We start from the raw sequence: 21,684 nt of genomic DNA, 5'->3' as shown, positions 1-21,684 counted from the left end.
GGAGTGGTACCCAGTGTGGTCTTCTGCTGCTGTAGCCCATCTGCCTCAAAGTTCGATGCACTGTGCGTTCAGAGATGCTCTTCAGCCTACCTTGGTTGTAACGGGTGGCAATTTGAGTCACTGTTGCCTTTCTATCAGCTCGAACCAGTCTGCCCATTCTCCTCTGACCTCTGGCATCAACATGGCATTTCCGGCCACAGAACTGCCGCTCACTGGATTTTTTTTCTTTTTCGGACCATTCTCTGTAAACCCTAGAGATGGTTGTGCGTGAAAATCCCAGTAGATCAGCAGTTTCTGAAATTCTCAGACCAGCCCTTCTGGCACCAACAATCATGCCACGTTCAAAGGCACTCAAATCACCTTTCTTCCCCATACTGATGCTCGGTTTGAACTGCAGGAGATTGTCTTGACCATGTCTACATGCCTAAATGCACTGAGTTGCCGCCATGTGATTGGCTGATTAGAAATTAAGTCTTAACACACAGTTGGACAGGTGTACCTAATAAAGTGGCCAGTGAGTGTATATATATGGCTCACACATAGATGTATTATATGGATACTGTTTTTCAATGGCAAATAATCATTGGTAATTGTATACATTTTCTAATAATCATCTAATGCTCCAAATTGTTTTCCCTTTTACTTGTAGATGTGTTACTTTACTATAAGTTCTATTTTTTCTTACGTTTTCAATAAATTGATAAAAAAAAGAAAATAGCTAGTTCCCTGTGTGTCCTTAAATGTTTAACAAAACATGCTTTCCATGTAAAACATTTCCCACATTCTGAACATGAATATGGCTTTACCCCTGTGTGAGTTCGCTGATGTACATGAAGATTTGATTTTTACTAAAACATTTCCCACATTCTGAGCATCAATATGGCTTCTCCCCTGTGTGAATTCTCTGATGTTTAAGAAACTCTGATTTGTTAGTAAAATATTTCCCACACTCTGTACATAACAACAGCTTCTCCTCTGTATGAATTCTTTGATGTCTGACAAAATATGACTTATCTGTAAAACATTTTCCACAATCTGTATATGAAAATGGCTTCTCCCCTGTGTGAATTCTCTGATGTTTAAGAAAATATGATTTGCTAGTAAAATATTTCCCACATTCTGTACATAAAAACGGCTTCTCCCCTGTATGAATTCTTTGATGTCTGACAAAATTTGATCTTTCTGTAAAACATTTCCCACATTCTAGACATGAAAATGGCTTATCTCCTGTGTGAATTCTCTGATGTTTAAGAAAATTTGAATTGTTAGTAAAATATTTCTCACATATTGTACAAAAAAATGGATTATCCCTTGTATGAGTTTTTTGATGTTTGACAAAATTTGATTTATCTGTAAAAAATTTCCCACATTCTGGACATGATAATGGCTTCTTCCCTGTGTGAATTCTCTGATGTACAACAAGATACAATTTCTGTTTAAAACATTTCCCACATTCCGAGCATGAAAATAGTTTCTCCTCTTTAACAGCTAGTCCATGTTGATTAGTCCTTCTATGACTTTTGTTTTGCATATCGGTTATTGACAAAGCAGAAGAAAGGACCTGTTGAAAATGATTGGATGAAAGATTTTTTTTGAGAAGGGCTTGAGGTGTTTCTGGGATACTGACATGTTCTTCATATGTTTCTGGTGTAATGCCATGATCATTTGCTGAAAAAACTGAAAATATCAGATGCCCCTCGGAGCACCTGGTACAGTCATCTGCCAAGAATAAAACTGATTTTATAATAACAATAAATTTAAATTGTATCAATATTACTGTATTTTTTGTATTATAAGACGCACTTTATTCCCCCAAATTTGGGGAGAAAACAGGAGTGCATCTTATAATGCGTATATACCTTACCGGTACCATTGCTGCAGGCTGTGATGATGGGGTGTCCGGCGGTGCTACGAGTGCCTGGCGGTGCTGCTGGGGTCTCCGGCGGTGCTGCAGGGGTCTTTCCAGGGGTCTCTCCGGTGGTGATGTGGGGGTCTCTGGTGCTGCTGGGGCTCTGCCGACATTTTGTGAAAGGCCAGAGCCCCGGCAGTTCCATGGTTTCCTGTGCGGTGGACTCCGGGAAAATGGCCACCGGGGGCTGCGCATGTGCAGATGGAGATCTCAGCACCAAAATGTCGTCAGAACCCCGGCAGTACCGGAGACCCCCGCAGCATCGCTGGAGACACCAACACCACCACCGGACACCACAAGAGCACCGCCGGACACCCCAGCAGCGCCGGACACCCGCAGCACCGGACACCGGAAGCGGCGCACTGCACATCAGACACTCCCTCATCCCAGCCTGCGGCCTACAGCATCACCCCACTCCTGCCTCCTCCAGCAGCGACCCTGGGGCCTCGCGTCACTGCAGCAACAACCCCTGGTAAGCAATAAGACGCATGGATTATAAGAAGCACCATCATTTTATTTAAAAAATTTTTTTTCCTATTTTTCTTCTCAAAATTATAATCCGGAGCGTCTTACAATCTGAAAAATACGGTATATATTTTGCATATTTTTGTGCAACCTTGTAATACAAATTAATTATCAATCCTCTTAGAGAGTAGAGCACAAAGCAGGGACTATTAGATTATGATGTTAGGCCTCCAAGTTGATCTGTTTCAATTTTTTACTTGTCTGTTGGAATAATCTTCTCCATAGGTTCATGTCTCACTATGCCCGTCACCAATAATTACCAGTTATATTAGGGGTGCGGAACCTTTTTTCTGCCAAGATAATTTGGATATTTATACCATCAAACGGGGGTTGCACAAAATTACCAACTTGCAATTTATCCTTTGGTCAAACATTTAATTAACTTAACCTTAATGTAATGGCTGGAGCTGCTTGTCTTTGATGTGGCTGTGACGTTAGGCAGCATTAGTGATGTTGATATTCGCAACTGCTTTTACAGAGTTGTGTCAGTCTGGAGTGCAGACAACTCTTTGTGATAGCTTTTGTAAAGAACTTGCAGCAGTAAGTTATACCGAACACAGATGTATATTACACTGCACGCCTCATCACGGTGAAAAATTAATCATTGTTCACGTTACATTTATAGAACTTAAGTAGTAGGAGGTCTGCTATATACTGTACATCACATAGGAGACACCGAGACTGCCGAACACACCACATGGAAGACACAAAAACTAGTCTATACACCACATAGGAGACACTGAAACTCCTGTATACACATAACATATGATACAATGAGACTGCTGTATGTACATCACATAGGAGAAAAAGAGACTTTATCTTAAAGACACAGAATGTGCACATCCTTAAGAGATTCATGGACATGGTAGGGACAATTTTGCAAACAATTTTCATGTTTAAAGATATAACCCCCCACAGAGTGCACTTCAGAATGTGAATATAGAAGTAGGCTTCAATCAGACGACATCCATTTTTTTTTTGTTTATAAGTTAAAATACAATTTTTACTTCAATATATTGGTGCTATTTTTGGTCACCCCATTCGTTTTTACAATTTGTGTGACATCCAGGTTTTTTTTTTGTTTGTCAAAGCCACTCATATCAACTGATCAGTGAAGAATGGACAGCACCAAGATGACAACACGGATGACATCTGAGTGTTACCATTTTTTTTCACAGACACATTGACTTGAACTGAAAAGTTTCATCTACAAATCAAATGAAAAACAGACATTTTTAGGGGGGGATTACAGCTTCAGGCTGTGCTCACAGTTTAGTTTGCAATTTTTCTTTTTTCTTTTAGGAATAAACAAACAAGATTCATGTTCAAAATGGATCTGTTGTACAACCAATGCAATCAGAAACAGAGAGGTCCCATTTATTATGGGGTCCCTCTGGGTTCTGATATGTGTCATCTTTGAGAATGAAACACAGTTCTGCATCTTGAGCTCTTTTACTATTCTACAAACAATTGTGCCATTTATATACTGGAATATTATGCTTGTAGAGAAGGATGCTACCGAGTTTTTCAGAGTGACAAATTTACCATGTCCATAGCAGTGCAGCCTGTGGCTCACTAGTAATGTTTCTGCCTTCCATATCAGGAGTCCTGAATTTAAATCCTCAACACTGACAAGTTTGAAAAGTATATTTAGAGACATCCACTGAGCAAAGTGTTAAACAGGACTGTGAAAACAGAAGATTGCCTTCTGAAGCGGAGTGACAACCTTACAAAAAGTGTGAAAAGGTTATTTTGTCATTTAGCTAACCCCTTCATCACTTTTGACATTCATGTACATCAAAAGTCGTGTTCCTTCCTTTGATGCAAGCTTGCACACCCAACCCACATCTTTCCCTGCTTATTTTATCAGCCATCGTGTGCCATTAACAGCTGTGGGTAAAGTGGTGCTGTTAGCTTGTTAAATCCCGCTGTCAAACTCTGGCAGCGGCATTTAACATATGGCAGCAGTGAGCGTGTCGTTCCACGCTCCCATAGGCGTACCTGTGACGTGATGATGGGTTCCAATGTGTTGCCATGACAGCCAGGGGTCTGCTGATGACCCTGTGCCTGTTAATATGATCCTATCCTATGAATGCACATAGCAGAAGCGATCAAATGATCGCAGCTTCAAGTTCCCTAAATGGATTATTGAATACAGTAAAAAGTGAAAAAAGTTTTTAAAAATCTGAAAAAAAAAATTCAAAAATACATATATTTGGTATTGCTGTGCTCGTAAAAGTCCGATTTAAATATAAAGTAAATGAATCCAATTGGTAATTGGCATAACAAAAAAATAAAGTAAATCGCTACAATTGGGGTTTTTGGACGCTGCATTATATTGCAATAAAGTGCAAAGACGATCAAAGCATCGCATCTATCGCGAAATGGTTTCAGTAAAAATGTCAGCTCAGGATGCAAAAAATAAGCCCTCACACAGCCCCATATACCAAAAGAAGAAAATGTCTCGGAAAAAAACATTTCTAACAAATTTACAAGTTATTTCTGAATTATTTCCAAATCATTTCACCACTTAAATGAAAAAAAAAATAATAACCCTGTACATATATCTGCATACTCGTACTGACCTGGAGAATTATATTGCCAGGTCAGTTTTACCATATAGTGAATATGGTAAATAAAAAAAACAAAACAAAAACAATTGTGGAATTGCACTTTTCCTGCAATTTCAACGCACTTGGATTTTTTTCCATATTTTCAGTGCATCACATGATAAAATAATGTGACGTCTCTGCATTTAGTGGTCACTACTCACCTGTGCGGTTATCTGTAGGAATCTCCTCCTTAGGCTGGAGTCACACACAACGACAAAAAAATCTGTCCGTTTTTTACTGACCAAAATCGCACAAATGTGTCATGAACAGTCATCCGTATTTCATCTGATTTAAAGGCAATGATGCGATTTTGTCGCATCTAAGCATCCGTGTGACATCCGTGTGGCATCCATATGGGCTCCGTATGGCGATATTTTCTTGCCTGTTTGAAAAATTGACATATAACGGTTTTTAGGCCTGAAAACAATTTAAATCACCATCCAAACCCCTATTTATTGCCTCATCAACATTTGTGAGCCTCCCCCACTTGGCAGTAGAGTGCGTGCTTGTTTTGTGTTAGTTGATCTTTCTGACAAACATGTCCTATAGACTTTTAACACCACTGAGTGTGTGCTTTATAATTGGGTATTGTCACAACGTTATGGCGAGCCATACCCAGTGAGAGTGGATCCGAGGAGGCGGAGAAGAATGTGGGTCCATCCACTTTTGAGGCGTCGCCTCACAAAAGGACATTTCCATCGGCTCTATTCCTCTCTGCGTAGCTATTCGGACAAATTCAATATTGTTGGATGAGCATTGGTATTTTTGATCGTTTGCTGGAGATTGTGCGTCCTGGGATCACCTTTCAGGACACCAGGATGCGCAAAAGTATTTCTGCCGAGGAGCGCCTTCTCCTTACTTTACGGTATATGTTACCAACATATGTTTACCAAGTTTGATCAAGACAAATGATTTTCCATGCCTTTGCCCGAACTTATTAGTAACAATTTTGAATATGTTTGGCCATCAACATTATTTAGATGAATGTTCCCTAAACCCACTAAACATACCATGTAATTTTTTGCTAATGACTGGGTTTAAATGTAAATATTAGAGATTAGTGCAAAGCATGACCACATATTATTTTCTGTGGCTTAACATTTGTCTGTTTTGTTTGTTATAGATTCCTTTCCACTGGCCTGTCCTATGCGGCCCTGCATTTAGAGTTTTTAATCAGAAAATCAACCACTGTCCGCTCTACAATCCGGTTCAGACTCCATCAAGTTGTAATGCCAGAGCCCAAAATGGAGGACTGGTTACGTATAGCCCAGGGCTTGCAGGACACATGTCAGTTTCCAAATTGTATTGGAGCCCTGGATGGGAAGCACATCCGTGTGCGTAAGCCGCCGAACTCAGGGTCCCAATTCTATAATTACAAGCAGTTTTTCTCTGTAGTGCTGTTGGCACTGGTTGACAGTCACTACAGGTTTGTAATTGTAGATATTGGGGCCTATGGGAGAACTGGAGACTCTAGAGTCTTCAATTCTTCCATTATGGGTCAGCGACTGCACAATAATCAATTTAACCTCCCACCACCACGTCAGCTCCCAGGGTCTCAAATGGATGCTGTGCCTTACGTTATTGTTGGAGATGAGGAGTTCCAATTAACCAGGAACGTTATGAGGCCCTATCCTCGTAGATACCTTAACCACCAACGCAGGATCTTTAACTTTCGCCTTTCACGTGCCCGACGACTGGTGGAGTGCACCTTTGGTATTCTTTGTGCAAAATAGCGTGTTCTCCAGTGGGCAATTCATCTAAGTGAAGAGAATGTTAATTCGGTGATACAAGCATGTGTTATCCTGCACAATTTCACCAGAATACATGACTGCGCAGCTTCTGATGGTGAGGACATTGAGGTTCCAAATGTAGCGGCCCGTTATTCCACCCCATCGTCAGCCCTCAGGACTTAAAGTCCGTGATGTTTTCACAAGGTATTTTGTTTCATCTGCTGGAAGTACTCCCTGGCAAGAGAATGTGGGTCGCCCTCGCACACCCAGGGCAGTGGGGTACTCGGTCCCGGGCCAGTGTCAAGGCGGGAATGTTTCACAGCAGCGGTGACCCGGTCCGTGGCCCTGGGCGCCCAATATCAATGGCGGTGATGTTAATAGTGTTAAAGTTTATTTGAATAGTTTGTGACGCCACCCATGGTGTTTGGCAAGTAAGATGGTAAGCCAACACTGCATGCAGATCTGCTGGGACTGATGGTGTGGTGCAGCAGAGATGGCGTAGCTCCCCACAGGTGGAGCTGTAGTCCCAGGGCAGTGTAGGTGCAATGGGTGAAGAGAGGCGCAGAATGGTATAGATGTTGTTACCCAGATGTAGCGGTGCAGGAATAACTGGCGGACACCAGAGTATGCGGTTCCAAAGCTTTACTCAGTGTTTGCAGTTCACACAACTGCCTGCCTCCGTACTGTATTCTCCAGGTCAGGGCTCCAGCCAACCTCCAGGCAGGATAGGATTCTCCATTCCACACTCCGCCCACATGTACCTTACTGAACGACTCCACCAATGCGCCTTTAGGTGCGAAGCACTCCAGTACTTAGTTACCCTGGAATGCCTCTCTCTAGGTGTTCCTAGTCTTTACTTGTATGACAGACAGCTGTAGCCTGCTTCGGGGACTCCTCACTGTGTCCCGGCTCTCTATTCAGTTGTTGTGTCCCAAGTCTATGATGGGAGCAAGGCGTTAGCGGCTCACTACTCCTCCGGTGTCTGTTGCCGGACATAAAAATCCAATCAACCTCGGGGACCGGGCCCCGGCCTTTGCGCTCTCTGGACTGGAAGGGTTGTCTCTCTTTCTCAAGCTGCTTCCCACCGTCCTTCTATTCTCCTTCGTTCCGAACTGTTCTCTCTCTCTTATGGAAGGTTAGGTTATCAATCTTATCAGTCTCTTTCTCTGGTCTTTCTCGTGCCAGCAGCCCAGATCACTGGGACCTGCTGCAGCACGTCCCTCAGACACCCATCTTCTCTCTTCTTTCTCCTCTAACCAACTAACTACTAACTTTCACTCTTCCCACTCTTTTGTATCATCTTACTCCACCCGCCTCCCAGCACATCTTGTGTTACGAAGCAGGGTTCCACGAGAGGTGCTCTGCTAACCCCCAGCATAAAGCTGTTAGGTGACCCCACTGAACTATCCTGTGTGTGGAATGCAGGTGTGGAGCGTGTTCAGGAGTTCCCACCTTACCTGGATGGTGGGGCACTACACCTTAGGAGAAGGTGCAGTACCTCTGTGGCGACTGAAGCCTCAGGGGCGCCACATACCCCCCCGTTAAACACAGCACGTCCGCGGGCTGTAAGACAACAAAAGGTACAATACAGGAGCACACAAAAGTTTTTAAATGCTATTCAACAATACTTATCTAATCTTCCTAATGTAGGAGGCACATTTCTTAAACGTTACAAACAGGTTAACTTCCTATCTTAGCATCAAAAATTTACTTAAGTTCAATTCTTAATTCAAAGTGCTATACTCAACACATTTTCTTTATTACATTTTCTATCAATTATTCTCTTTTTCTTTTTCTCTTCTACTGGACGCAAGACAATTACCATCTTCTCTTGGCCTGTCACCTGTCACCTTCAATTCTGTATTCTTTATTCAATTCTCACATTCTATCTAAAAGCTTTTCTAATTCTCTGTATCAAACATTCTATAAAAGACATTTACTTTTCATAAGACACAACATTATCAAATACGTTATCATAAAACATTCAAAATTCTTGTAAGGTGCTGAACACTGCTCCCAGCCGGGATTTCTTGCAGTGTCCCTTGAGGTAGACATCATTCTTCGAAAAGTGTCCATGCAAAAACATTATCTTCGCAAAGAGTCTCTTTATATGTAAAACCAAGAAAGGGCACCTAAAGAGGTGCAACTATTTACAATAAAAGTTTTTGGATCAATCAGCGTCTATGATCTCCACAGTTCCATTTGTAGAAACAGGCAACAAAAGTGCTACCAGAAAAACATGATAGCAAAAAGCAACAAAGCACAACTGGTGCAACAAACCCTCCTGGGTAACGAGATTTAGTAAATGTAAATTTTCTTAGTGGCTACCAGATTCAAAGTAGTCATTGGCAATTCGTAGGTACTCCTCTTCCCACAGTGTCAAGCCAGGGATCTTTGGTTTGGGCTGCCGAACTGGAGGTGTTGCAGGAGCAGCCTGGTTCCTAGGATCAGGTACCTGAGCAGTCTGAGTGGTACCGGTGGATGGAGGGGCATTGACTGGTCTCGATGGCAGGTACCTTTCGACGAACTCTGCAGGGATACATCGTACATTCAGGGCGTACCACCCCCAGAGTCCTTCATGCCGGGTAAAGGTCACATACTCCCCAGGCTGCAGGTCTCTATCTGGATGCCCTCTCCTCAGATGGGAGTCCACATCCCGCCGGTTGAAGAACAGGTCACCAATGCGCTTGGGGTCCGCGATGAATCCAAAACCCCTCTCCTTATTCACATTCAGCACCTGCCCCCATCCGGCTGCATCCCGGGGGCCATGATGACCTGCACGGGCCCTCTCCTTCCGGGCCAGATCCGGGCCCAATACAGCCTGCTTCCTCGGCTCCCTCTCCCGATATTCCGCTGCCAGCTGCCAAATAGTGTTCCGACATCCTACCCAACTCTCTTCTTTCTCCTGCTCTTCCCGGGACCTGCTCTCACCCACGGCACCAGCATCCTGGTCCCAGACCAGATCCAGGACGACCTGGCCAGCTGCTGCGACTGCGGTACACCTCGGGGCCTTCCCAGGTGGAGGAACATCCGACATACCTGGGGCCTCCTGGCGGTGCGGCCTCTGCTCCGGTGCAGGCGGTGATGGAGCGGGTGGTGGCTCCGGATCCGCGGGGGTTTCGGTCGGGATCTGTGCAGCCGCAACAGGTCCAGGCGGGAGCACGATCTCAGCTCCCAGGTCCTCCGGTGACTTCGGGCGAGCAGGACTCAGCTGCATGGACAGCGTGGAGGTGAAAGTTAACGCTGCCGGGGAACAGTCCGGTGCGGTAGCGGCAGGTACGATGGAGGGGGTACCGCTGATGTAGGCCCCGCCGGGGAACGCTGCCGTCTCAGCCTCTCCAGCGCTTCTCTTCTTAGCTGCAGACGGGTAGTCAGTTCCGTGATTTCGTCTTGTAGCTGCCGGCAAATCATGCCAGCTTCAGGGTTGGAGCCGTCAGCCATGGCGTCGGGGAGATCCGCTTCCCCGCGCTCCGCAGGCCTCCTTCCCTCACTCTCCATGATGGCGTTCTGGTGTTCTCCTTCTTGCTCTGCCCTTCTGCTCTCCACTGGCTTTCTCTGCCCCTCCTTCCGGGGGCAGTGTCTTCTTCCAGCGCCTCCATACCAAGCCAGTATACAAACCCCTCGGGGGTGGGCCATGCATCGGTCACATAGTAATTCAGGCAGGGACGGCCCAAGACTCTTCGCGGTCTTTTCTTGGGACCTCCCATCTCTTCACGCCCCTCTTCTCCGCGCCAGCGGCCATTTCTAATGTCCATTTTACAGTCTATTAAATTTGGTCTTCTGCACATTTTCAAAAGTTGTAAATCCAAAGCACACAGAACCCGATGGCATCGGGTCTCGTCATCCTGTTCGTGATGCCAAAATTGGGTCGCCCTCGCACACCCAGGGCAGCGGGGTACTCGGTACCGGGCCGGTGTCAAGGCGGGAATGTGTTACAGCAGCGGTGACCCGGTCCGTGGCCCTGGGCGCCCAATATCAATGGCGGTGATGCCAATGGTGTTAAAGTTTATATGAATAGTTCGTGACGCCACCCGTGGTGTTTGGCAAGATGGTAAGCCAACGCTGCATGCAGATCCGCTGGGACTGATGGTGTGGTGCAGCAGAGATGGTGTAGCTCCCCACAGGTGGAGCTGTAGTCCCAGGGCAGTGTAGGTGCAATGGGTGAAGAGAGGCGCAGAATTGTATAGATGTTGTTACCCAGATGTAGCGGTGCTGGAATAACTGGAGGACACCAGAGTATGAGGTTCCAAAGCTTTACTCACTGTTTGCAGTTCACATAACTGCCTGCCTCCGTACTGTGTTCTCCAGGTCAGGGCTCCAGCCAACCTCCAGGCAGGATAGGATTCTCCCTTCCACACTCCGCCAACATGTACCTTACTGAACAACTCCTCCAATGCGCCTTTAGGTGTGAAGCACTCCAGTACTTAGTTACCCTGGAATGCCTCTCTCTAGGTGTTCCTAGTCTTTACTTGTATGACAGACAGCTGTAGCCTGCTTCGGGGACTCTTCACTGCGTCCCGGCTCTCTATTCAGTTGCTATTGTGTCCCAAGTCTATGATGGGAGCAAGGCGTTAGCGGCTCACTACTCCTCCAGTGTCTGTTGCCGGACATAAAGATCCAATCAACCTCGGGGACCGGGCCCCGGCCTTTGCGCTCTCTGGACTGGAAGGGCTCTCTCTCTTTCTCAACCTGCTTCCCACCGTCCTTCTATTTTCCTTCGTTCCGATCTGTTCTCTCTCTCTTATGGAAGGTTAGGTTATCAATCTTATCAGTCTCTTTCTCTGGTCTTTCTCGTGCCAGCAGCCCAGATCACTGGGACCTGCTGCAGCACGTTCCTCAGACACCCATCTTCTCTCTCCTCTAACCAACTAACTACTTTCACTCTTCTGTATCATCTTACTTCACCTGCCTCCCAGCACATCTCGTGTTACGAAGCAGGGTTTCACGAGGGGTGCTCTGCTAACCCCCAGCATAAAGCTGTTAGGTGGCCCCACTGAACTATCCTGTGTGTGGAATGCAGGTGTGGAGCGTGGTCAGGAATTCCCACCTTACCTGGAAGGTGGGGCACTACACCTTAGGAGAAGGTGCTGTACCTCTGTGGCGACTGAAGCCTCAGGGACGCCACAAATGCCTTATTATCTGTGTAGTATCTTGTTTTTGGCTTTAATAAAAAATCTTTGCTGTATGTATTTTAGTTTGTGTTTTTTCTTTTACTTTCTGATATCATGTTTGTATTTTTCCCCGCTACACATGACAGAACAATTAGTAATGGGAATAATCACTCAGAGAAAGTAAGCTTTTTTACTAAAGAGAAATTTTTGCTTTGACTAAATACTAGGCACACCATATTTTAGCCATATAGCCTAACTTGCATATATACACAATACAAATTATGTGGAAAAAAAAAAAAGGCACAAGCCACAAACAATATGCCACAAGTCTGTTGGCAAGAACTACACCCTACTACAAGTGATGGTAGATCGGGGGAGGGGAAGGCGGGAGTTCTGTTTGGGTGTTGGCACTTGTTTGTTGGGCAGCATCACTGTCACCCTGTATGGTAGATGCTGGTTGGGTAGGGGCCATCCTTGAAGGATCTTGTGGGTTGTAGTAGGGGTAATTGGGATATGGTTGTTGGTAGTTATGTCTGAATGACTGACCAATTTGCCCATATCCCCAATGATGCCCATGTGTACCATAACCATGTTGTGGCCAGCCTCCAACATTGGTTCTGGTATATTGATCATATTGGCCTTGTGTGCAGTGCCCAATATATTGGGCCTGTTGAGGCCAAATTTGGGTGTAGGCATCCTCGGAGGAGATGGAGACATCCGGGGAGGAGGTAGTGGCTCACTGCTTGCTGGCCCCTGCACGGCTTGGCTACCCTGCAGAAAAACTAGATTTTCTGTGGAAAGCTGCCACCTTTCCAGAAAACGAAATACTGTGCCAGGATGATTTGGTTGTGTGCAAGAGTCAAGCACAATTTGGAGGGATCCTCTTGCACGCAGCCTGAACTCCCGGGGAATAGCCCGTAGGTACTGTGCCAGACTCCGGCCATAAGCCTCCTCTCCATCATCATGTGCTGCCGAAGACAAATAGTCCAGAACACCTCTGTCCACCTGTCTCCGGGTTCCTGTAGCAGCTCTTTCTCTCCTGCGCCTGCCACGTCGGGGAATGGTGGTAGCCTGAGGAGACGTATCCAGAGCCAAGGTGGGGCTGCTACTATTGTCCTGCTCTTCTGGGTTTGCTTGCTGGCTGGATGCTGCTGGAGGTGATGTTGCTGGTTGTGGAGGATGGGTGCCGCATGAAGGTGCTGTAGAAGGGCCAACATCACCAACATCTAACCCTGGGTCTATTTGCACCTCTGAGTCGGATGCTGTCTCCCGCTCTGTGATGTTGGACTCGGTGCTGGTGAAAGCAAAAAAACAAAAAAAATTAAAGGTTTGGAATCCAAAAAATATAAAAATAACCAAGTTTGGATAGGCATGCACTTACGGGTGCAGATCCATAACTAGTGCAAGGAAGTTGAGGAAGTCATAGTACAGATACTTCCGCTTACTGGGTGCGGACGCTCCACTCCTGGTGCGCAGCTGTCTCTCCCACCTATATTGATCCCTACAGCTGCGCCAACGTCTTGTAACATCAGTCACTGCAATAGACCAAAAAAAAAGGAACTTTTAGAAAAAGGGTTTATTTTAGAGTAGGCAGCCAGTGTTGGGTCTAAAGACACAAAAAATGTAAGGCCTAGATAAAGGGAAAAATTACCAATACTAGTAAATACTGATAAGTTCGTCTAATAGGAGGAGAGGCTGTTTTAACTATGGGGCCCAGCAGATATTATTCAGCTAGTACAAAAACCTGTATGCATTTCTTACATAATGTATGTCCCAAATATCTCAAATATCAGCCCTTTTGTTCGGTTCCCAATTTACAAGAAAAGGGCGCAAGCAGGGCAGTTAAGTAAATTCAGAGTGCCAACATTTGGGGATATCACAGAATCATTTTAGGACAATATACAGACATTGCAATGGGGACTACAGATTTGCTTCCTTTGGAAGTGGGCATGATGCTAGATTTTGGCCATAATATTTGCAGGAGTATGTGTTAGCTTGGCAGGGTTTTTTGTGCAATATGATTCAAAAATTCTTGTACTTACTAATTTGCTCTTGGACCTCACGAGATCTTTCACCATAATCATGGAACAGCTGTGTGCATATTCTTCTCCACGCTGCCTCCTTGCATGCCCGGTCTGCATAGTGGACATCTCTCTGATCCCATAGTTCTGGTCTCTCCTGGACCAGAACTATGAGCATCTCCACGTTTATATGCAGGGCCATGCGTGAGGAATCCGTGGAGGCGTACTTCCTGTTTTTTTATGGGTTCCAGTGAAATTTGCATGGCCAAGATTCCTGACAAGGCCTGATGCAATTTCCTGTCACCTGGAAAAGTCTTGGGTTTTTCTCGCAAGTCCGTGTGTAATTCGATTTTTTCTTACACCCATAGACTTGCATTGGTGAGTCTCGGCCGAGAATCGGTGACAATCGCAGCATGCTGCGATTTTCTCCGCCCGAGGAAAACGGCCGAGAAAAAAAAAAATCGATGCTGTGAGCTGACCCATAGAATAACATTGGGACGAGAGCAATGCGATTTTTTATCGCATTGCACTCGTCCGCTTTTCTCGCGTGACTCCGGCCTTACACTGCTCATCGTCCCTCACATATGTCTCTGTAGTGTTAATATGGGGCAGATCTTTACCCTGAAAGAAATATTGTGAAAGTTACAGAAAAATGGAGAAGGTGCGTGAAAGATTTAAAAAAACCCACAAACAATAGTAAATGAACATGGCAACCAAAAATGGCACCTCCCTCCTTGGCATTTATCGTGGCCTACTCAATTTAGGAGGTCGTGCCCTTACTGGTAATTCAGATTTAGGCCACGTTGAGTATTTGGTGAAGTTTTTGCCTTAGTATCTGTAAGCCAAAATCAGGAGTGGAACAGAGGAAAAGTATAATAGAGACACGCCACCACTTCTGTACTTATCACCCACTCCTGGTTTGGGCTTATGCATAATACTGACCAAATACTCAACGTGAACACGTGGCCTAAGGGTATGTGCACACAATGTCTTTCAGGTGGATTCTGCCTGGAACCCATCTGAAAATCAATGAACATATGAAGTGATGTCAAAGCGACTTTCCGCGCAAATGTTCCGTCTTCTAAGGGTATGTGCTCATGACATCATTTTTCAGGTGGGTTACAGAGCGGTAAACGCTAAAAGGAATCACCATATGCTCTACAACGTCAAAACGACTTGCTGTTCATCTGTTTATTTTTCGGACTGTCAGGTTTTCAAAGACGTAAAGTGGTAAAAAGAAGTGACCAGACCATTCTCGTGGCTTTTGCGTGGAAGTCTAGTTTATTCAATGCAAATTTTTGAACGAAAAGCCGGCGGCCACGTGAATACATATAACCCTTAAAATTCATATTTATTATTGCATAATTAAAAAAATGCCTAAAAGGCAGAACTCAAAGTGCACAACAGTACTAAATAACACAAAGCAAAAAAGGTATACGATAAAGACCAATAGAACACCAGTATGAATAATTCACATCTATTCAGTAAAAAAAATCCAATAGAACACCACTTCCTGTGTCTCCTCCTTTATAAGATCTATGATATATGAGAATAAAAATTGATACTAAACGATATATAATAGGTAATATTAAATTTAAAAGATGATAGAACTAATTACAACACAGTATATGCCACCATATGTAGCCGACAGATAGGAGATAAGCAGAACTAGAAGCAGAACTTCGTCCTGGACGAAGCATTTCTATGCGAAACGTGTATCAGGTGTGGTGGACGCTCGGACTGGCAGTATTAAACAGGTAACTATTAATTATCCCTTTTTGTACTAGGCACCTTGCTGGCATATTTTACGTTTGCCCTAGTTCTGTTTATCTCCTATCTGTCAGCTACATATGATGGCATGGGATTTGGATGTTTCGTCCCCAGCAGTTCGCCCACGGGTACATTTCGCCCCTGCACATTTCGTCCCCAGCATTTGGCCCCCAGGATGTTTCGCCCCCGCACATTTTGCCCCCAGCAGTTCGCTCCTGGATATTTTGCCCCCAGCAGTGCGCCCCCGGCAGTTCGCCCCTGGATGTTTCGCCCCCAGGCAGTTCCCCCTGGATGTTATGCCCCCAGCAGTTCGCCCCTGGATGTTTTGCCCCCAGCAGTTCGCCCCTGGATGTTTCGCCCCTGGCGGTTTGCCCCCAGATGTTTTGCCCCCAGATGTTTCGCGCCCGGATTTTTTGCCTCCGGATGTGTCACCATCTGATGTGTTGCCCCTAGCATTTTGACCCCAGATGTTTCACTCTCAGCTTTTAGGGTCAACATGCAGGGAACAAAACATCTAGGGCTCAACATACCTGGGGGTAAATATACAGGATCCCAATTGCTGGGGATTCTTGTGGCTGCCTTTTCAGCAGCTCTACTGGCTGGCCTTAAAGGAGTATTATCTTCCTGGAACACAAAAAAACTGACATACTTACCTGTTGCAGCTGCAGCTCCTTGGGTCCCGGAGTGCATTCTAGCGGTTCCCCGTGACGTCTTGTCCTGCTTCTGGTTGTCTTTTCATCTTGCCTGGATCACTGATCCATGAAGCATGATGAATGCCTCGGCAGTGAGGCCGAATGTCTCCTGGCCGCTCACTGACATGATGTCACTCCTGCCCCATTCATCAGTCAATCCAGGGGGCAGGATGCCTCTCCTGTCACCAAAACACTGCTGCGCATGCGCAGTGCCGCGATGAGATCAGGCAGAAGAAGAGGACGCTTGTTCAACATCTTTATCAACGATTTAGATGAAGGAATTGAGGGTAAACTGATTAAATTTGCTGATGACACAAAGCTAGGAGGGATAGCTAATACTAGAGAAGAGAGAGAGAGGATTCAAAAAGATTTAAATAAACTGGAGAAGTGGGCAGCAACTAACAGAATGGTTTTTAACAGGGAGAAATGCAAAGTACTACATCTGGGCAATAAAAATGAAAAAAGCATATATAGAATGGGAGGAATAGGGCTAAGTGACAGCACATGTGAAAAAGACTTGGGTATACTAATAGATCACAGACTGAATATGAGTCAACAGTGTGATGCAGCAGCAAAAAAGGCAAATGCAATTCTAGGATGTATTAACAGAAGCATACAGTCTAGATCACGTGAAGTAATTATTTCCCTCTACTCCTCTTTGGTCAGACCTCATCTGGAATATTGTGTCCAATTTTGGGCACCACATTTTAAAAAAGACATCAACAAACTGGAGCAAGTTCAGAAAAGAGCGACCAGAATGGTGACCGGTCTGCAAACCCTGTCTTATGAGGAAAGGTTGCAGGATTTGGGAATGTTTAGTTTGCAAAAGAGAAGACTGAGAGGAGACTTAATAGCTGTCTACAAATATCTAAAGGGCTGTCACATTGTAGAAGGATCAACTTTATTCTCATTTGCACAAGGAAAGACTAGAAGCAATGGGATGAAGCTGAATGGGAGGAGACACAGATTAGATATTAGAAAAAACTTTTTGACAGTTAGAGTGATCAATGAGTGGAACAGGCTGCCACGAGAAGTGGTGAGTTCTCCTTCAATGGAAGTCTTCAAACAGAGGCTGGACAGACATCTAACTGGGATGATTTAGCGAATCCTGCTTTGAGCAGGGGGTTGGACCAGATGGCCCAGGAGGTCCCTTCCAACTCTACGGTTCTATGATTCTATGATTCTAAGACTCGTAGTGGCCTCTGGATCCAGAATGGCAATCGCCAGCCCACACAGTCAGAAGAAGATCAGGCAAAGATGAGCAGAAGACCTCTAGGTAAGTACCAGGAGGGGAAGACGACAGCATGCTTACCGCAACATGATTGCTGAAAGCATGCTGCCTTATTTTGCTCTTCGGCATGAGAATACCCCTTTAATGCAGGCTATGTATGGAAGCAGGGGGAATGTTGACTGACTACAGGGTTAATCCCACCAACCATCTCTGCAGAGCTGAGATATTGGCTTTGCTGAACTAAAGTGGTGGTTAACCAGCTTCTACAGAACCTCTTTATCAGGTCTTCATAAGGGGGGTATGGGGATTAGCCCTCACAGAACACTCTGCCAGTATACCAAAGAATGGAGCAGCAGATACAAGTGATATTCTCACTTCAGGATCCCTTTTTCTATTGATGCCCACTCCTCAGATTAGGCCAAGAATAGGGTCCAGTTGTATACTGTATTGAACCAGCTGTTTATAAGCAGTTTTCAGCACCAATGACAAGGACAAGTGACTGGAAGCTGCAGCCATAGCTCTCCATGATTTCAGTGAGATCCAGGGAAGGTGTGAAAGCTCCTGGTAAAGAGATGATCGAGTTGAGTGTCTCTACCTCTCCTTCAAACTGGCACTCGGCTTCAGCAAATATCCAAAAATATTCCAAGTGTATAAATCATCTGGCGCAACTGAAAAAAGTACACCTGCGATGGTATCGGTCCCCAGCCAACTTAGCACAGTTCCTCCCAAATTATTCGCCACATTGTTGGAAGGGCTGCCTCCAAAAGGGTACTCTTGGTCACTGCTGGTGGGATTGTCCCAAGGTTTTCTCTTTCTGGTTGGAGGTGTTTGGCCTGATGGGTGAGCTGACAGGCAATCCTATTAATCCGAATCCGGGTCTGGCAGTGCTAAACGTGGGTATAGAGGAGTTCTCTTGGGAATCGAGGGGATTATTAGTTCACATTCTAGTTGCTGCCAGATATTGCATAAGTAGCTATTGGAAATCCCCAAAGACACCTACATTAGTTGAACTATATAACCGAATTAATCTCCAGTGCCAATACGAGTTCTGTCTGGCTCACTCCATCCGCGCCAAAAACAAAATACTTCAGACTTGGGACACGTGGCTAAACTCTGTATATGCATCCCCTGTCAGGCATCTGTTTCCAGGGCAAACTGTCTGAGATTAATAAAATGGGTCAAATAGGGTCAAAGAGAGTGTTACGCAGGGAGTTCATCCGTACCACATGTCAATATTCAAGGTGTTATAACTCTGTTGTTGTTACTGCTCGGGCTACCCCGGAACGCCATCTAATTCCCTACCTCCCCCCTCCCCCTCCCTGGTTGCATCTTTGCAACCATCCATGGTTCTCCCCCCCCCCCTCCACCTCTTTCTCCCCTCCCTATTCTTATCTTCCTTTCTTACTCTCTGGTTCTAGTTGTTTGGAACCCTCGATTTGAGGATTAAAGAGTAAATTGGTAGGTTGACTCTATACGTATTGGGTGTTGATTAACCAAAAAAAAAGTTGCAACGGACATGATTGTTGGTGGTGTGATAGGAAATGTGAATCATAATCAAAGGATTTACTACCACGTGTTACAGCGTTGTTCTCTTTGTGTATTATTGCCAATTATACCTGAATTTCTCCTATTTGTAATGTAACTTCCTACAATAAAAATTGATTGGAAAAAAAAAAAAAAAAGAGATGATCCACCGTGACATGCCTTATACAGGGGCATGCACTGCTCTGTGCAGAGAAATGCATGTTCTGGACGGGACTCGGTTGTGTGCATCTGGTCTTTCAGTAACAAACGGCCCTTTGGGGATAACCATTAAATTGGTGTGGCCCTTGGTGAATATGAGTTTGACACACCTGATCTAAGACAAGTGACCATCATTTTACTGTCATGTACTAGTGGTGCTACACTTAATGGCTTCTTTTTGTCATCCAGTACATATCATACTATATCTAGTGATGAGCAAACCCGATCTGGAAAGTTCAGGGTTCGTATTGAACATTGCCTGCTCGTGTTCAACCACACCGACCCCAAACAGGCAATGTTCGGAGTTTGCTCATCAGAAAATAAAAATCACTTCTCTCCCCTTTGCCGAGGTCCCTACCTGTGTGGAGAGTCTTCTTGATCACGGGAATCCCTAGCCAGGAATCCTGAAAGGGATTCCCTCAGGAACGAAGACATATTCACACAATGTGGATGTGAATGGAAGAGGACTGAAGAGGACCCTCCGTGTCTGTCGGTACCTCATAGAACCATAGGAAAAAGGATGATCAGAAGGCAATTATTTGTGTGTATAAAAATATAATTTTTATTGAGGCAAATTCATTAAATCCATACTGCCAAAACTGGGGAAGTAGTAGAGTACAGATACACTCATTGCTCACAGTCACTCATTAAACGTGCAAATCCAGGAAGAGACAGCTACCATGAAAACGGATAGACACAGGGACTGCCAGCAATATATTGCAGCTACAAGGGGCAGAACTGAAAAAGCCCTAATAATAAACTACTACAAATATAATATAGCCATAATTATATCGCAAGGTGTATAGGCCACATCACAGATTATGATCTAAATGTCAACCATAAAACAACGCCGCTTGCCTGGCAATAACCCTCATACCCATAATTACAATAATACTCCGCGAATATAATCAGATAACCGTGGTCACTTCTGGTCCGCGCGACCGGAAGTAACGCTCACCACCCGGATGTGACATGTCACATCCGGGTGGTGAGCGTCACTTCCGGTCGTGCGGTATACCACGCTGCGGCTGGGAGATATAAATAATGGAGACACATGGTTGGTAGCAGGCCCCTTCAGAAAGGAGCCGAAACGCACATCGGGGCAGACGCGCTAGTCCAGGAGGTGGCGGCACCCTGTATAACAGATGCCCAAAGGTAATTTTACCTGATTATATTAAAAAACACAGTCCCCTTGAAAAAGCAAATGCGAAACGCGCGCTGGGGTACCGCCACTACTTAAGGTAATGTAACAACACTTTTTCTTTTATATATCTTCCTTATACCTTAGCTTTCAAATTACTCTGGTCATTTCTGCCACATGGATTAACTTTTCTCTACCTGGAGTTGCATATTTTTTCCTGGACACTTAGGCAATTATTTGAGCCTCTTCTTATACTTGGCCCTTTCGTACCATTTAGGACTTATATTGATTCTACTACACTTGGGTGCTTTCTTCTATTGTCCTGAGATTTGATTGCTGCCAAATGTAATAAGATTTTTTTCACTCTTTTTCCATATACTGTTATGGGATTTTTTTGATAGCTTTTTGCTTACCTTAGTGATGTGGCTTTTTTTGCACATTGTTGTCCCTATTTTGTACATGTTTTATAGTGTTATTCTTTTATATGTATTCAATAAAATATTGCAATTTTATTATTTGGCACATGGATTGTTGTATAAAGTTGCTTGAACAGGGATGGTGTAGTGAAAAACAAGCCATCAGCAACCAACTCTTTACTTTGGGCCAGTAGATGGAGATTGTCTCTTGTTCCAAATATCAAGATACGGCTGTGTCCACTTTCTAATTAAGCGAAACTATTAGTACAGGAAATAATGAGAGACAAAAGAAAAAATAACAAGTAGCAGGCAGAGAATTTCGGGATGAATTAACAATAAATTTTCCTAATCAGAAGCATCCTTTGCTCATATCTCACATTAAAAACTCACATTTTGCTTCAGATTTTATAACAGAAACGTTAAATTGAAGCAAAATCTGGCATGAAGGAGCTAAACAATAGTTTTTTCTACGATATGTATTGTCCCAGTGGAAAATGATATATTCCTGTTTAAAAATGCTTCCAAGCTTCAAAAATGGCACATTTTCAAAGTCGTGAAAGGATTAACGGCAGCAGAAACTAGCAAAATGCAGAATTCCATGATAATAAAAGGTTTACATCAGGAAAAACGAGCAAACATGTAGGAAGTATTTGTGAAAAAAAGGATACTAACTCAAAGGTTGATTAGGTCGGGGTCATATGCAGCGTAAATGTCTAAATCCCACCCACATGCTGATGAAAAAATGCAGTTAAAAAAAATGACATGCAGTGCAGCAGTGGCGTA

At 44.5% G+C, this 21,684-nt stretch overlaps 2 protein-coding genes across 2 annotated transcripts; both read right to left on the bottom strand.

Moving 5' to 3' along the window:
• Window positions 1-437: 437 nt before the first annotated feature.
• LOC141074120 (uncharacterized) lies at window positions 438-3,835 on the bottom strand. The gene is given in 2 exon segments (XM_073561655.1): window positions 438-847; window positions 850-3,835. Coding segments are annotated over 2 exon segments (840 nt in total). The 5' UTR covers window positions 1,532-3,835; the 3' UTR covers window positions 438-689.
• Window positions 3,836-12,174: 8,339 nt separating this feature from the next.
• Window positions 12,175-14,393, bottom strand: LOC141074091 (uncharacterized). The gene is made up of 2 exons (XM_073561610.1): window positions 13,269-14,393; window positions 12,175-13,181 (listed from the first exon to the last, which is right to left on the bottom strand). The coding sequence occupies exons 1-2, from the start codon at window positions 13,280-13,282 to the stop codon at window positions 12,230-12,232; spliced, it is 966 nt and encodes a 321-aa protein (XP_073417711.1). The 5' UTR covers window positions 13,283-14,393; the 3' UTR covers window positions 12,175-12,229.
• Window positions 14,394-21,684: the final 7,291 nt, after the last annotated feature.

The sequence above is a fragment of the Dendrobates tinctorius genome, unplaced genomic scaffold (genome assembly GCF_039654945.1).
Source record: "Dendrobates tinctorius isolate UK_male_01 unplaced genomic scaffold, ASM3965494v1 ptg000014l, whole genome shotgun sequence".
Taxonomy (NCBI): Eukaryota; Metazoa; Chordata; class Amphibia; order Anura; family Dendrobatidae; genus Dendrobates; species Dendrobates tinctorius.
The sequence above is the reverse complement of the archived record's forward strand: the minus strand, read 5'-3'. Positions and strand labels throughout refer to the sequence as shown.